The sequence below is a fragment of the Cannabis sativa genome, chromosome X, assembly GCF_029168945.1.
Source record: "Cannabis sativa cultivar Pink pepper isolate KNU-18-1 chromosome X, ASM2916894v1, whole genome shotgun sequence".
NCBI classification, from domain to species: Eukaryota; Viridiplantae; Streptophyta; class Magnoliopsida; order Rosales; family Cannabaceae; genus Cannabis; species Cannabis sativa.
Genome location: NC_083610.1, coordinates 18,332,407 through 18,348,328, shown reverse-complemented (window position 1 = coordinate 18,348,328; position 15,922 = coordinate 18,332,407). Strand labels below are relative to the sequence as shown.

General features: G+C 28.1%; 1 protein-coding gene across 1 annotated transcript; it reads right to left on the bottom strand.

The window, feature by feature from the left end:
- Window positions 1-13,116: 13,116 nt before the first annotated feature.
- On the bottom strand, window positions 13,117-15,463 carry LOC115710480 (dephospho-CoA kinase). The gene is made up of 3 exons (XM_061106887.1): window positions 14,832-15,463; window positions 14,417-14,562; window positions 13,117-13,719 (listed from the first exon to the last, which is right to left on the bottom strand). The coding sequence occupies exons 1-3, from the start codon at window positions 14,937-14,939 to the stop codon at window positions 13,266-13,268; spliced, it is 708 nt and encodes a 235-aa protein (XP_060962870.1). The 5' UTR covers window positions 14,940-15,463; the 3' UTR covers window positions 13,117-13,265.
- Window positions 15,464-15,922: the final 459 nt, after the last annotated feature.

The following is a 15,922-nucleotide window of genomic DNA, read 5'->3' as shown; positions in this document are numbered from 1 at the left end:
TGGTAGTAGAGTAATAGTAGTAAGTATGGGAATAAAAGTAGGAGAGAAAAAACATGAAAGCATCTATAGTTTGGGTGAGTACATGCCATGTCACTTGACACGATCAATTTGCAGGTTCGTGTGACCCGTGACCAAGTCAGGTGATCACCCTTCAGGGTACCTAATTAACTAAAGTTCAACCTACCAATTATATAAATCTTTGGACACTTTCTTGTTGGGTTTTTCGGATTAAACTAAATTGACACTTGCAAGATTATCACTGCACAAATTTTTTACTTTTTAGTTGTGACTAATTATAAATTATTATTCCTATATTGTGACTAAAAGGTCCGTAGCTAAATGTATTAGTCACAAAATTCACAATTTATTGTGACTATAATGTGCTTTTAGTCACAGCACTTGTTGTTGTTGTGACTAAAAATAAATTAGTTACGACTTGTATCTAACTATTATGTTTTAGTCACAAGTAACATTTTGTTGTGACTAAAAGTCATATATTTAGCCGCAAAAAAATTATGTTATCACTAAAAAAAATTGTCACTAAATATAGTTGTTTTTTGTAATGTATATCTCAACGAATTGCTAAATCAACAAATTAATGTCATATTGCTATTAATATATTATTATAGGCTCTTCTTTGTACCTAGCTCTTCTATGAAAATGGGCGAATTCATATAAAAACGAGAGAGGCAATCTCTCTTTTAAAAAATATATATATATATGTATTTTAGTTAGTTAAGACATACATATATTTATAATAAAAAATATTGATATTTATAGATATCATATTAGTTTTGGTATATAATAGTTAAACTAGATTATATATATAATAAAGGTCAAGCTTCAAAACTCACTAAGAGCACTTTTATTTTACTTTTTAAGTTATTATTTTTGGCTATGCCTTACAAGAAAATTACACTCACATTACTTTAAATCCTGATTCCAATACCTATGAGTAGGACCGACCTTGAAATAAAGTGGACCACAGGAGAAAAATTTATTTTTGAGACCTTATGTTAGAAAAAATATGATATTTTTCAAAGTCAGTAAAAAAATATATAATTTTAAAAAGGAAAAAAAAAATTGGGCCCCTGGGCTAAGTGGGCCCTAGGCACAAGCCTAGCCCGCCTATGAGATGAGAACCTTACAAATAAGTGCAATATTTTATAACATATAATTATTACATTAAAACATTGTGACCCAATATGACATTTTAAATGATAAACTCTCTACATGTTTTTTTTTCATTCTCTATTTCGGGTTATAATCTTGTATTAACTTCATTTAAATCTGTGCATGGGACTTTAGGGCTCCGCGGTTTTGGAGGCTTTAGAGCAAACTTAGTTGAATTTAAATCCCTATAAAGTTTATACTCAAAGGAAAACTATAAGAGGTAAAAGATATAGCATTTAAATTTACCTTAATTAAGTTTCTTTGTAAATTTTAGATTTGTTTTGTGGTCTTGTAAACTTGGGTTGTTAAACGGGTGTGTTTTAGCATTTCTAATAATTCGTTGTGGTATAGTTATGAACAAGTCTCAAGTCGAGTCTTCGAAAAAGTTATTCATTATCTAGAAAAGAGTTTTGGAATGCTAGCTTGTTTATTCTGAAGTAGCCTTGTGAAAAGCTAGTCATAATTCGACCAGAAAAGAGTTTCGAAATTAAGGCTAGCTAGTCCATCCGGAAAGAAGTCTCATGGATCTTGCCATCCCTCTAGGATGTGGTTTAGGAAAGCTAGTCGTCCTCGGAAGGAGTATTATAAGGCTAGCTGCTCATTCCAGGAAGGTGTTCCGGATAGTTTAGCTTTGTGCCTATTTGGGACGTCCTTTCAGAATGCGCTTCATCAATTTGGGACGTCCATCCAGGAAGCGTGATACATGTCCGGAGAGAGCTCGATACCAAGAGTTGACTTAGAGATCTCATTGTAAGGAGCCAGTCAATTCGGTTAAGTCTTAACCAAATTAACTACTTAGTTGTTTGAAGCCCTCCATCTATAAATAGCCATCTCTTCATTTGAGACAACAAAATACGAAAAACAATAGAAGATTACGGAAGTTCTTTTGAGAGAAAGTTTTGATTGAGAGAGGTAGAGAAAGAGGTACAAAGAAAAGAGAGGATTGGGTTGGGTTTTTTCGTAAAGGAGACTCTTCTGTAGATAAAGAAGCTTCTTAATTAGGGAAGAGTGTTAGAGAGAAAACACCTTAAGAGAATTCAAAACAAGAATCGCTCTCAACTGTATTGTACCTATATTCTTGTTCAATCAATAAAAGAAATTAAGGTGGTGTTTTAGAACTGGAGTAGATTTATAGATTACATTGATTTATTAAATTTGAACCAGGATAACTTTTAGTGTTGATTTTACGGTTTTATTGATTATTTATTTTCTGATTTTATCTTTTATGTTATACCCTATTTTTCCCTAATTCTTGAATTGTATTTTGTTAATATTGTCTGCTAATTATTTTTTAATTCAATTTAAGTTAATTTTGATGTTGAAATTTCCCATCGATCGGTACGTTTTACATATTTTTTAAATCTATTAAATAACATAAGAAACCGTTACATCTCAGTAAGTTGTTGGCATTTGATAATAAGGGGGCTAATAGCTTGTGTCATTAATTACATGCTTTTAATTTTATTGGAGGAGGGATTGAGATAATGACCCAATTAATAGATAAATTTATTGTAGGTAATAGATATAGATCCATCGATTCATTATGTTGATCTCATGAACAGAATAAGTAAAACAATTAGACCCCAAATAAACTATGAGCCTTATTCGATCATCCAATAAAGGGTCGACCCTTCTACTATTATGTGACAAGGATCCCAATAATAAAAAGACTTTGGGGTCCCCTCCTTTCTTGTAGAATCTTTATAATAACCATCGATTATTTGATCATATATCGACATATGTAAATGTTAGTATACTCTGATATTTTTCCCGTGAGGGCCCCAATTAACCAATCCAATCGAAAATGATGATACCATCCATTTTTTCGATATATAAAAGCTGGTCTAGAAGATTCTTAGTAATCCAAATTCAATTAGTGTAATTATAATATAATTAGGGAATTAATTGTTGTTATGGGCACGTCCACCACACCATACACTTTTGACTACGTACTATATACTAAATTATGTGTAAGAATGGTTGGGAATAATGAAAATTACATATGAATGGAAAAACAAAATAGAAATGGTTTAATTCAATTTAATATGAGTAAAAAAAAATTCTACTTTTGGATGGAATCATTATTTCTCCAAAATGAAAAATTATAATTTTACTAGAATGATATTCATTATTTCAATACTTTACAAAGCAATTAAACCAAAAAAAAAAATTATATTCTAATATTATTACCTTAGTCTTTGTATTATTGGTAATAATATAAACAAATTAAGCAATTAATGAAAGAAATGAATGTGTACTACTACAATCGTTTGTTTCTAAACAATTGGGTAAAAGCCAAAAGTAAAGAAAGTAAAAAATCCCACTTAACCCAGTGAAAAAGATGGTGGTACAATGGCTTTTTTTAGTAGCTAGAGAGATTTGATGCCTGAGCCTGACATTTTCGCATTATGAATAATTATATGATGTTTTGTACCTTATTATTCACTGCACATATATTATATGAAAGCAAAAATCTAAATACACAAAACACAGAGAGAATCGAACAGATGTGCTTTTCGGACAACAAAGAAAGACATCAACATGATATACATATATATGTCATGTCAAAATTATAAGATCAATAGAACAAGTCTTCAATGGAAACAATTGTATGCGGGCACCTTAACATGTCCCACAAGAGGTGGCATTTTATAGTGTATTTTAATATTGAGTTCTACATAATTAATTGAATAAATAATATGGAGAATCGTTAACTAATTACAATCCAATACATCAGTGTAGTTGATTCATGTCATAATGATGATCAATGGTACATTGGCCTAAATCTCGAGTAACTATATGAACCATCTTCATGTTATTAATTTCTTTGATTCACTCGTTAAAGTTTTTTACAGAAGATAATTCTTATAACTTCTGTTTTAGAAATCTAACAATATTGTAGATGACTGGGAACATGATCTACAATTATGGAATCCTAACTTTTCGAATGACTTGAATGTTGGTTCCCTTTAAGTGTAGTTAATAATGAAGCTGAAAAATTGTGCACAAATTTAGATTAGATCTAAATTAAGCTTTCACTAGTGAATTAACAGTATTAAAGGATAAGAAGTGATTAGAAGGATAAAATGATAATTTGACTAAAACTAATTATGAACCAACACAAGGATGGCTAATCACTAGAATTGATTATATCAATGGACACTGTAGTAAAACTTAGTAAATATAATTCTATAATTACTAAGAGTTCAATTCTATATTTATAGTGGAGTAATCATAGAGTTAATGAACAAGATTATTTGGTCAATGAAATTCAATAAATAATCTAATTTATTGGAGCTAAAAAATTATAGTTCATGGTCTTCGGATCGCCATTTTAAAATACTGTCAAGGAGTGAGATAAAAGTTGCATATGGAAGTTCGAAAAAATATAATTTGAATTAATGTCAAAATAGTAATTACTTATTTTGTAAATAAACAATTTATTTTTCGAATTAATTAAATTGAGAAAAGACAATGTGCCACCAGGGTTATTTTGTTTTTTGGGGTAATTAATTAATTAATTCAATAAATAAATATTTAAATTTAAAAAGTAGTTGAGCTATTCTTTCAAGTGGCTAAGAGATTCTCTCAATCGGTTATAAAATATGATATCTATAACTGAATTTAGTTATATTATTTATTCAAATAATTAAATAAGGTTTAATAAAAACTTTGAGTTTAAATAATTAATTAAATAAAATTTTTATTGAGTTTATTTAATATATCTGATTTTTTGAAAGCTTAAAAATGATTAATTAGTAATTTTTTTCTCTCCATCACTAAATAGTAATTAAATAGTTCTTGTTGATGCGTTGAGATTTAATCAAAAACTTAATTTATATACACTATTATCCTACTAGTCTACAATGGGAGAAGGTCTGGAAGATCATCAAGGTGTGAGTTTGTCATCACTTTTCTAAGGATATATAACATACAAAAAGAATCGAAAATAACCTGATAGATCGACTTCGAGATGTAAATGTTCCTTTCATCTTTTTACTTTCAGTTTAATATATATACACATGGGAATAAGAATAAAAATGGAATGGAATAAAATTTTTTTAAAAAAAAAAGAAGAAAAAAATCATAAAAAAATTATTAAATTTTTTCTCATCATGTATTGGAATGATATTTCCTTCCATTTTAAAATGAAATAGTTATTCTACTAAAATGGTGAAAAAGCATTCCATTAGAATGATATTCCAATACTTTAATATGCAACCAAACAAAAGAATAGAATGAAAATTGTTTCTTTTTCCATCCCATTCCATTTCATTACCTTCAACCAAACGTGACCATAATAATCTTAATCATATAGTATAAAAATTAAGTTTTGCATGGTTTTAATGAGGTCTCAAAAAAAAAGTAATAATAAAAAATACTTGCTCTTGTAAGCCATTGTGTTAGAATTGTTTGTCGTGTATATATTTATCACAGAACCCCTAGTTCTAGGGAAATTGGTGTAAGAGTTGGTTGTTGTGAATACATTCAACAGCTAAGCTTAGTCTCAATCTTCACCAATGAGTAATTCATTTACAGCTTATTTTTGAATTTCTTGTTGATACTCTTTTACTTTCACTCTCCACAGATCTTAAATATAGCACCTACCACACTATATATAGAAAATATAATAACAAAGAAGAATAAGTAATTCCCACCCAAGCAGGCCAGTTCATTCATTTTTGTCATTTAATTGATATTGTTAAAAAAAAATCCAATTCTACCAATATTGGTAAATTAATAACATTACCAACCAAACCAAACCCCAAACTTAATATGTATCTGATTATTATTGTTTACTTCTTTAGACGAAACATATGTGACAATGCTTTTACTTTGCCGTGTGCAATAGGCAAATGTATTAAGATTAATAATACTATACAAAAACAGGTATGGATATTTATTTTACTTATTGAAATATATATGAGTGAAATAATGTGGCCGAATTCACCAGATACAAGGGCATCTCCAACCCAACGGCATAATTTTCTTATATATAGTGTGAAATTTTCGTTTTTTTTACTCCAATGGGACTGTAATTGTCACCCTATATTTATGGGGATCTACAGTGTCCCACTAGGCACTAGATCACGGTATTTTTTTTTAGTTTTTAATGATTAAATAATATTTATTAATATAATTTATTAGATTTAATTAATATTAAAATATTCTATTATATTAATAAAATAATAGAATAATAAAGAATGTAAAATTTGGTGTAATTTTTAGTGTTGTGGTTGGAATTGGAAAAAAATTTGGTGCTAAAATAGTAACTTTTTGGTGTTAATTTAACACTAAATTTAAGTTTTACCATTGGAGATAGCCTAACTAGGCCAGTAGTGTTGTACTGTTGGCCATCTGTTTTGGTCTGATATACGAGGAGTGTTGTTGTCAGAGGAATTAAGTTAACACCAAAATAGGTGAGTATTCATGTAAAGTAAGAACACTCACGAAAAGAACAGTGAGTAGTTAGCTAGAGTGGCGAACATAATTCAACAGAAAATAACGAATATTTAAAGTTAGGGGTGTTCGCGGTGCGGGTGATGCGGTTTTTGACAATTTTTTCAAATCAATTCGTACATACAGTTTTTCTAATTTCCCAAACTGCACTCGCACTGTAAAACTAAAAAACTGCACCGCAAAAAATGGTGCGGTCCGATTTTTGGGATTTCTGCGGTTTTACTATCACAAAATAATTAAACTATCACAAATACAACAAAGTTTGAGCAACACTTGTCAAAAATACCATAAGGCATGAAAATAAATATAAAAAAAAAAATTAAGTTCCAACAATACAATAATTAGGGGGCGTTGGGTTGGACATTCACATATTGGACCTAACAAATATAAAAATTGGTATTTTTATAATGTGCGGTGCGATTTGAACCACATATTAACAATTCAAAACCGAAAATCGCACCGCACCACGCGGTTTAGGAAAAATTCAAACCGCGATTGCACCGTAAAGAATTTCAAACCGCATTTTTTTTTGTGGTGCGAGCGGTTTGATGAACACCCTTAGTTTCTGCGGTTTGGACTATCACTAAATGATTAAACTATCACAAATACAATAAAGCTTGAGCAACACTGGTCAAAAATACCATAAGGCTTAAAAATAAATATGAAAAAAATTACAAAAATACAATAATTAGTGGGTTTTGGACTGTACATTCACATATTGGATCTAAAAAAATATAAAAATTAAAATTTTAATAATGTGCAGTGCGATTTGAACCACATATATTAACAATTCAAAACTATAAATCGCACCGCACTGCGTGGTTAGAAAAAATACAAGCCGTGACTGCACCGCAAAGAATTTCAAACTGTGTTTTTTTTACAGTGCAGTGCAAGCGATTTGATGAACGCTCCTACTTAAAAGTAAATAGCGAGTATATAAGTGGCAAGAAAAATTAATTATATAAATATACTAGTTCAGTGAGAGTTGAGTCAGCTTAGTACATTTTGAGAGATTTCCATACAAAATCGAATTTTATTCATGTGCATTTTTTTATAGTGTATATTTTTAATTTTTTCCAGATATTTTTTTTTGTTGTACGCCTGTTGCTTTAGGTAGTTTAGATACATATATTTAGTTTATTTTTGACATATTTTATTAAAATACAATAATAAGATTTTTTTAATTGACACAATGTGCAATAGTAGATAATTATATATTGATATGTTAATTATGTATTACCCATTATATTATATAGTACCCCATTTTAAAATTATAAGATTTTATTACTTCTACTATTAATGTAATTATTTATATAACTTTTAAAAAATAAATTATCATTTTAACTGTCACTAACTCAAAAAAAAAATTGAAAGTATGAATTTTTTAATAGCAAATTCCATAGAAAATAATAATGTAATACAAAAAGATGAATCAAGTTGTCAAAACTAAGTGTTAAGCAAAAATTTCACATTTAAAATATTAAAAATGAATGCAAAATACAATTTCACTTATGTCAAATTCATAGCATAAGAGTTTATTAATTTTAAATTCGACCCATCTAAGATTATAAGAATAATCTCTTAAATATAATCATTTTGTTTAAAGGAAATACACTTGGATTCCAATTACGATGATATTAAATAATTGAAGTAAACTTTGGAGAAAATTGGAGAAAATTTAGAATTGTAGCTGAACTTAGTAATTTTGGCTAGCTGTGTTGCCTACATACCTTCTTTATGAAGAATCAAGCCACTTGTACCATTTTCAGAAATTTATTGCTATTTGAACATTTAGAAAAAGTCATAGGTGAATAACTTTTTATGAAATTTTGACAATTGTATTTTATACCATTTTGTGATATTAGCGATTGCACTTAATCTTAATAACTAAGCTGCTTACGTATTCTTTTATAGGAATCAAGTCAAACGTAGTTTCGAATTTTTGTGAAAAATTAATTCACTTTGATATTTGAGGTGAAAGACTTTTTGGGAATCTTAAAGTAGATGACCTCACATTATCCCATTTTGGATTTTGATCAAAGACCTCACTTGGGATTTTTGTTATTGAGGAGTGTTAGAGAATCTTAGTCTAGGCTTGTAATTGGTCTATTCAATGTAATACAATTCTTTCTCTCCTTTCTTTCTCTCTAAAACTTTACATGGTATCAGAGCTTCATTCTTTCAATAATGGCAACCTCGTCTCTTGACAGCCATGGAGGTTCGTCTCAAGCCTCAGCCAATAACAATTTTGCTCTTCCAAAAACATCTCCACCTACTACCTTTTCTCACTCTCTTTTGGTCTGAATCGGTGAACACAATTACTTACCATGGAGACACCAAGTCTTTGCTGCAATCAAATAAGTGCACGATTATAGAATTTCCTTGATCCAAATCTTACTCCTCCTCAATTTCTCACTGAAGTTGATTGTCGAATGAATCGTTTAAGTTGTGAGTATGAGGATTGGAAACAACAAGATAGTGTTCTTGTTTCATGGTTACTGTCTTCCACGTCTGAGAAGATCTTGACGAGAATGGTGGGTTGTGACACAGCTGCACAGATCTGCTTTTTATGAGAATTATACAACTCTCAATCGAGCTAACATAGGTCAATACAGAACTCTGCTTCGCAATGCCAAGATGTAGGGGTCATTAGGTTATTATCTTCTCAAGATCAAGAGGTTGGTGGATCTTCTTGCTTCGATTGGTCATCACATCAATCCTGTTGAACCCATTGAAGCTATCTTCAATGGCTTGACAAACGACTACAATGTCTTCATTATTTCTATCAATTCTCGAACTGATGAGTATTTTGTGGCTGAAATCAAAGATCTCCTAATGGCACAGGAGGTTCGATTGGAAAAAGCCACCTGAGAACTTGACATTGCTAAAACAGAGGCCAATCTTACTCATACAAAACCATTTACTAGAGGAAGAGGTACATTCTCTTCACCTTATTATTCTCACACTAACATTTTTAGTGCTCCTCCCCTGTCCAGAGGTCCAGGATCTCAATCTGGCTATGTCTCAGCTCAGCATCCTCCACCAAGATTCCCTACTCTGTCTCATCGTCGTGGTTCTCCATCTATTTGACGAAATATGCCTAATTCTAGAAGTGGATCCACACATGGTTGAGGACAACATTTAGCATGGGTCAGAAAGTCTAATGCTAACTTTGCCATAAACTTCGTTAAGAAATGAATGAAAAAAATGAGATTTGTGAGTGGGTTGGTATGAATGAGTGAAGAGAGAACACAAGTGAGTTAGCCTAGAGGAGTATTATAGGGATAGCACATAATATTTGACATATTCTTTTAATATTTCATAATATTAGGGCCCGCTTGATACATTTTTTGAAAAAAGTTAAAAGCTGTTTTTTAAAAAATCTGTGACAAAAAGGTGTTTGGTAAGTAATTAAAAAAAAGCTTATTAAAAAATTTATAGAAAAGCTACAGCTAAAAGCTAAAGCTGGTATAACTCAACTTTTAAAAAAAAAAACTGTTTTGATTAAAAGACTCTATAATAAATTATTTTTTACGATAAATTTATTTAATTATTTATTGTATATTACAAAAAATAAAAATATTTTTTAAGAAAGAAATAAATTTTTTATTTTTTATTTTCTTTTAAAAAATATTTTATTATTATTAACCAACAATATCACTCTATGTTTTTTATAAATTACAATTTTTTTTTACAAGTGATAAACATATAATTTAAAAATATTAAAAATTAATTTTATCAAATGCATATAAATTTATACTATGAAAAAAATTAATTAAAAATATATAAAAATAAAAATTATATGTAACATATTTTTATATATGGGTGACTATTCAATGGTTACATTTTTATTGTAACCATATGGTTACATTTTTCTTTGACCTGTAATAGCAGGTTACTAATAGGTAAACATTCATTTTTTAGAATTAATTAATTATAATTAACTATTTTCTTAAAATGATTAATTAAATATTTAACAAGACCTCTTTTAGCAATTAATATTTATAAATAATTTTTTCTATTTATATTTAAATCCTTACTCTAATTATTTTAACAATTAAGCCATTTAATTATAATATTTACAATAAAATTTATTTTTTTACAAAAATTAAACTTCTTTTTACACAAATTAAAATTCTCTTCTTATAATAAATTTTTAAATAATTAATTATTTTTAAATGATATTTAATTATTTTGTTACAATTAGATGAACTAAGTATGAAGCCTCAAGCTAATCAATCGATAACAAGTGTAGCCATTTTTTAAAAAAAAAATTCTTCAACTTATTTCACTTTTTACTTTGTAAATATTTAAATAAAAAAAAATAAATAATTAAGTGTAATAATTTAAAATTAAGATTACAAGTATAATAAAATTTAAATTATGAAATTATATGGGGCATTTTACAATTTTATATACATTATTTTAATTAATTACAAAATATGTGCAAAAAAACTTATTATCATTTTCTCATACACTTTTATATATAATTAAATTTTTTTTTTCAATTTTTATTATAATATATATGGTAATAATTATTGATTAGTATATATATGGTAATATTGGTTATGTTTATTTTTATGTTTACAATTATAATAAACATATTAATAATATAAAACATTTTATATATGTGTTTATTGGCTATGTTTATTTTTATGTTTACCATTATAATAAACATACTAATAATATAAAATATTTTATGTGTGTATTTATTTTATTTTCTATTAATTAAACATACTAATTTAATAAACAAAATAATAATATTCACATAAGTTTATTATATCACTCTACGTGTGTTATGTTTATTTTTTTAGTAATTTTTTAAAAAATAAATAATATATATAAAAAATTATTTATCTTTATCTTTTTCTTTGTTTATTAATTGTGTCGTGTTTATTTTTTTTAATTAAATAATTTTTGGAATTTATAAAGTTATGTTTGTTTATTTATTTTTTGATGTAAGAATTATACTTCAATAAAAAACTCGTTCACTAACTCATTAGAAAATAATCAATATATAGAAACAATAGAAAGAAAATATACTTATTTTAGTATAGTATAAATTGACTATGTCTATTTTTATGTTTACAATTATAATAAACATACTAATAATATAAAATACTTTGTATATATATGTTTATTTTATTTTCTATCTATTAAACATACTACTTTAATAAACAAAATAATAATATTCACATATGTTTATTATATCACTCTACGTGTCATGTTTATTTTTAGTAATTTTAAGTATTGATTTATATTTATATACATTAATGTTTATAATTTTGATATTGTATTTTATTAAAAAAAATCTTATTAAATTATAATAATTCATAATAAAATAGATAATAAACATTTATCTTTTAATAAAAAATATTTAACTTGTTTATTTTTATAAAACTGTTTAATTAATTTTACGAAATTGTTTATTTTGAGGTTTAATAAACATATTAAAAATGTATGGTTTCATGTAATAAGCTTTCAAAATGTATAAATTTTTAAAATAATTTTTTTTTGCACATTTTTTGTAATTATTTTGATTTTGTTGTACATTTATGAAAAAAGCCCAATTATATGTGTATAATTTTAAATTATAAAAAGTTTTGCTATAAAACTTTAAATAATTTAAGTGCAAAAAAAATAATGCTGAAAGATCCTTATATAGTAATAAATTACAAAAAATTAATTAATAATTATAATTAATCTTAATTAAAGTTTTATAAGGAAATAAATTATTAGGTTACTTTCAGGTTACAAGTTATTTATTATTTATTTTTATTTAATTTCCAAATTAATCACAACCATTTAATAGTAATCCAATGACTTAAAAAAATGTAACCATGATGGTTACAATAAAAATGTAACCATTGAAATCTCTTCCTTTTATATATATATATATATGTAATTATAATGAACTAAATAAAAATATTGTCACTATTATAATAAAATCTCAACAACTTTAGCACTTTAAAATTGGTATATGTTTTTTCCACAGTTTTGATCACAATTACTTTTCCCCACAGTACAACTGTGCCAAACGGATTCTTAGTTTAGAATATCAATTTCCCCCTAATGTAGACATAATTAGTTAAATTTCTCTTTTCTTTTTATTCTTTATTTTATTAATACTCTTGTACTCATTATCAGTAAAATATTCATATCAAACACAATAAAAAGAATGCTATAATGGATCTTGATTTACTTATGTCCCACTTTAGGTAAGCCAATGAGTTTGATAAAGCTTTATAAATGATATCTAAAGTGATTTGTGACTATACTTGTCACTTGGGACAATAAATAGATCCATTATCACTAAAAGGAGTGACCCATTAAGCTGGTCATCCAATTAAAAGAAAATGTAAAAAAGAACATAACATAAAAACTGTAAAGTAGTGATTCATAAACTTCGGATTAGCTTGAACAATTATGAATAAATAAATAAACTAATAGCTTGCTCAAATAAAATTCTGAAGACCAATGAAGTAACACAAAGTAGAGAGAACATGACAAAACTTTCTTGAATTCTTTTACAAATACAACTGTTTGGAAACTCAAACATACAAACTAACACGACACCAACCAGATATATGGGTTTGAAAAATAAATAAAGAAATAAAATCCTAAGCACCAAGTCATAGTCTTGAACTGTTACTGAAAATATTTCTGCAAAAAATAACACCAACAATAGTGGAAGCGAGAACAGACAAGGCTCCTTGCCTTGAAAGACCGAATTCGGTCCATGTCAGGGGCTTTGTCACCTCACACAAGACTTTCTGAAACTCTTCATTCAACTCATCAAGTGATCCAGTGTTATTAATTACTATGTCTGCTTTTTTTCTTTTCAAATCTAGTGACATTTGAGCATTAATCCTATTCTGAGCATCCTCCTCGTTCGAACCATCTCTTGCCATAAGTCGATGGAGCTGTGTTTCAGGGTCAACCCATACTACTATAATTGGCTTTGTCCATTTATCCATCCTGGCTTCAAACAATAGAGGAATATCAAGAACAATCACCTTAGACCCCTTAATCCATAACTTCAAAATTTCCCAAAATATGCCTGAAGATATATAAGGGGCTAGTAGGCTGCAAGACAATGAAATAGTAACGTAAAAAATTGGTATTGTAAGAAGAATCCAGGGCAAATTGTTCATAACAAATGAAAATGAAAAATGTCTCACATGTAATCTGTACAAGTCAAAGTCATACAAGCATTAAAAGTTCACTTTGTAGTTTAAAAATTTAATTGGACCAATTTTTTTGCTAGACGGACACCTGTTAAAGGATGTTGAATCAATTCAACTTAAAATTATTGACGAAAGTAACTCAACAAGAAATAGGTAAATGGAAAGAGGTCGCATTATCTCAACAATTTCCTACAATTACAAATCTATACCTAGCTATTGGTGCTAATCAGTTCAAATAGTTTTCATGCAGTTACTAGTGTCCTAAGTTTTTATTAATGTTCGTGTATGGTTTAGTATACAATACCTCGTACTGGCATTCTAAGTTGTAAAAGTAAACGATACATTTCTGTTTTCGATAAAAAGTTAAAATTAATTCTAAAAGAGTCCATTCAAACTGAAGTTTCTATAAATGACAAATTACCCAAAGACATCAAACCATCCATTTTTACCTTTACGCCACTTAACTTTTCCTTTAAAAACACAATAGAAATCATTTTGTGTAGGCACAACATGAGTGAAACATCTAATCCATCTACATCTTCATAAACATTAGACTTTTATGTAGAATAATTGTATCTAGATTCAAATATGCATACCGATTAAGAAGTTGACGCTTTCCCGGATCAGAAAATACAATCTGGCCAAGTCTAGGCCGATCTACTTCTCCATCTGGTTGTAAGATTTCTTCTCCAAATGCTGAAACTACCTTTTTCCAGCCACCAGTGCCCTTCTTAAGAACATCCTGAACAATAAAAATTCAATGCATGAAACAGAAGCAAATAGCAAACAGGCCCCAATTGTTGAAAAGAACGAATACACGCAAATAATGATACCAGGTTTCACTAGGAACCAAGTGGATAATATCACATAAAGAATCATGCTGAATTTTCATAATTTTTCCATCTTTATAATGCTGAATGTTTATGAACTAATTGATATTAAATATATTTTTATTAGATTAAATAAAAGCTTATTACAAAGGGATTTAATTCAATAATAAGAGAAGCATACACGAGCAACAACATCAGCATCAACAACCGGAATGCCATGAGCTTTGAAGAGAGTTGAAACAGTGCTCTTGCCAGAGGAAATTCCACCTGTGAGTCCCACAAGCCTCATTTTCTTTCACTCTTGAGAAACTGATGAGAAGAATTGAAACAAGGCTGAGCCAGCAGTGTAACTATAAAAAATGAAAATGTCTTTCAAAAACATTTTGACATAACTTGGAGCAGGAAAAAGGCAACATGGGATGCTCTATTGTATTTAATTTTTCAACACCTAACTATATGCCAAACCCTCAGCTCTATTGTGTATATTTTTCCATTGTAATTGGTCTATTCAATGTAATGCAATTCTTTCTAACTAAGCTAGTCAAGCTAGTCAAAACTAACTAAGCTGAACTAACTTTAGATAGTTAGATTAACTAACTAACCAAAACAACTTAACTAACTCCTACTGGCAGAAAGTAAAGCAAACATACAAGCCTAGACTAACATTCTCTAGCATACCTTAATAACAAAAATCCCAAGTGAGGTCTTTTATCTCAAAATCCAAAATGAAGTAATTCATCTCAACAAAAATTTCAAGTGAGGTTGTCTACCTCAAGATTCCCAAAGAGGTCATTCACCTCAAATGTCAAAGTAATTTATTTTTTTACATTGATTCAAAACTACATTTGACTTGATTCAAAAGGATATGTAAGCAACTTAGTCGCTAAGACTAAGTGCAATCACTAATACCGCAAAATGGTATAAAATACAACTCTCAAAATTCCATAAAAAGTCATTCACCTAGGATTTTTTCTAGATGTTCAAATAGCGAAGAATTTCTGAAAGAGGTAATCCACTCAAAATTCTTATATTCAAATTCTAAAATAGCGCATTCTGAACAACAAGTGGCTTGATTCTACGTAAAGAAGTTATGTAGGCAGCTGAGTTAGCCAAAATTACTAAGTTCAACTGCAATTCCAAATTCTCTCCAATTTTTCCCAAAGTTTACTTCAATTATTTAATATCATCGTAATTGGAAAGTATGTTTTCTTTAAACAAAAGGATTATCATTAAGAAATCATTCTTATAATCTTAGATGGGTCGAATTTAAAA

Excerpts from the sequence above, each read along its gene's own strand:
- LOC115710480 (XM_061106887.1), bottom strand. The coding sequence starts at position 14,939 with ATGAGGCTTGTGGGACTCACAGGTGGAATTTCCTCTGGCAAGAGCACT. Across the intron at positions 14,563-14,831 it reads ATGCTGATGTTGTTGCTCGT|GATGTTCTTAAGAAGGGCAC; the intron begins GTATGCTTCTCT and ends TTTATTGTTCAG. Across the intron at positions 13,720-14,416 it reads AAGCGTCAACTTCTTAATCG|CCTACTAGCCCCTTATATAT; the intron begins GTATGCATATTT and ends ATTGTCTTGCAG.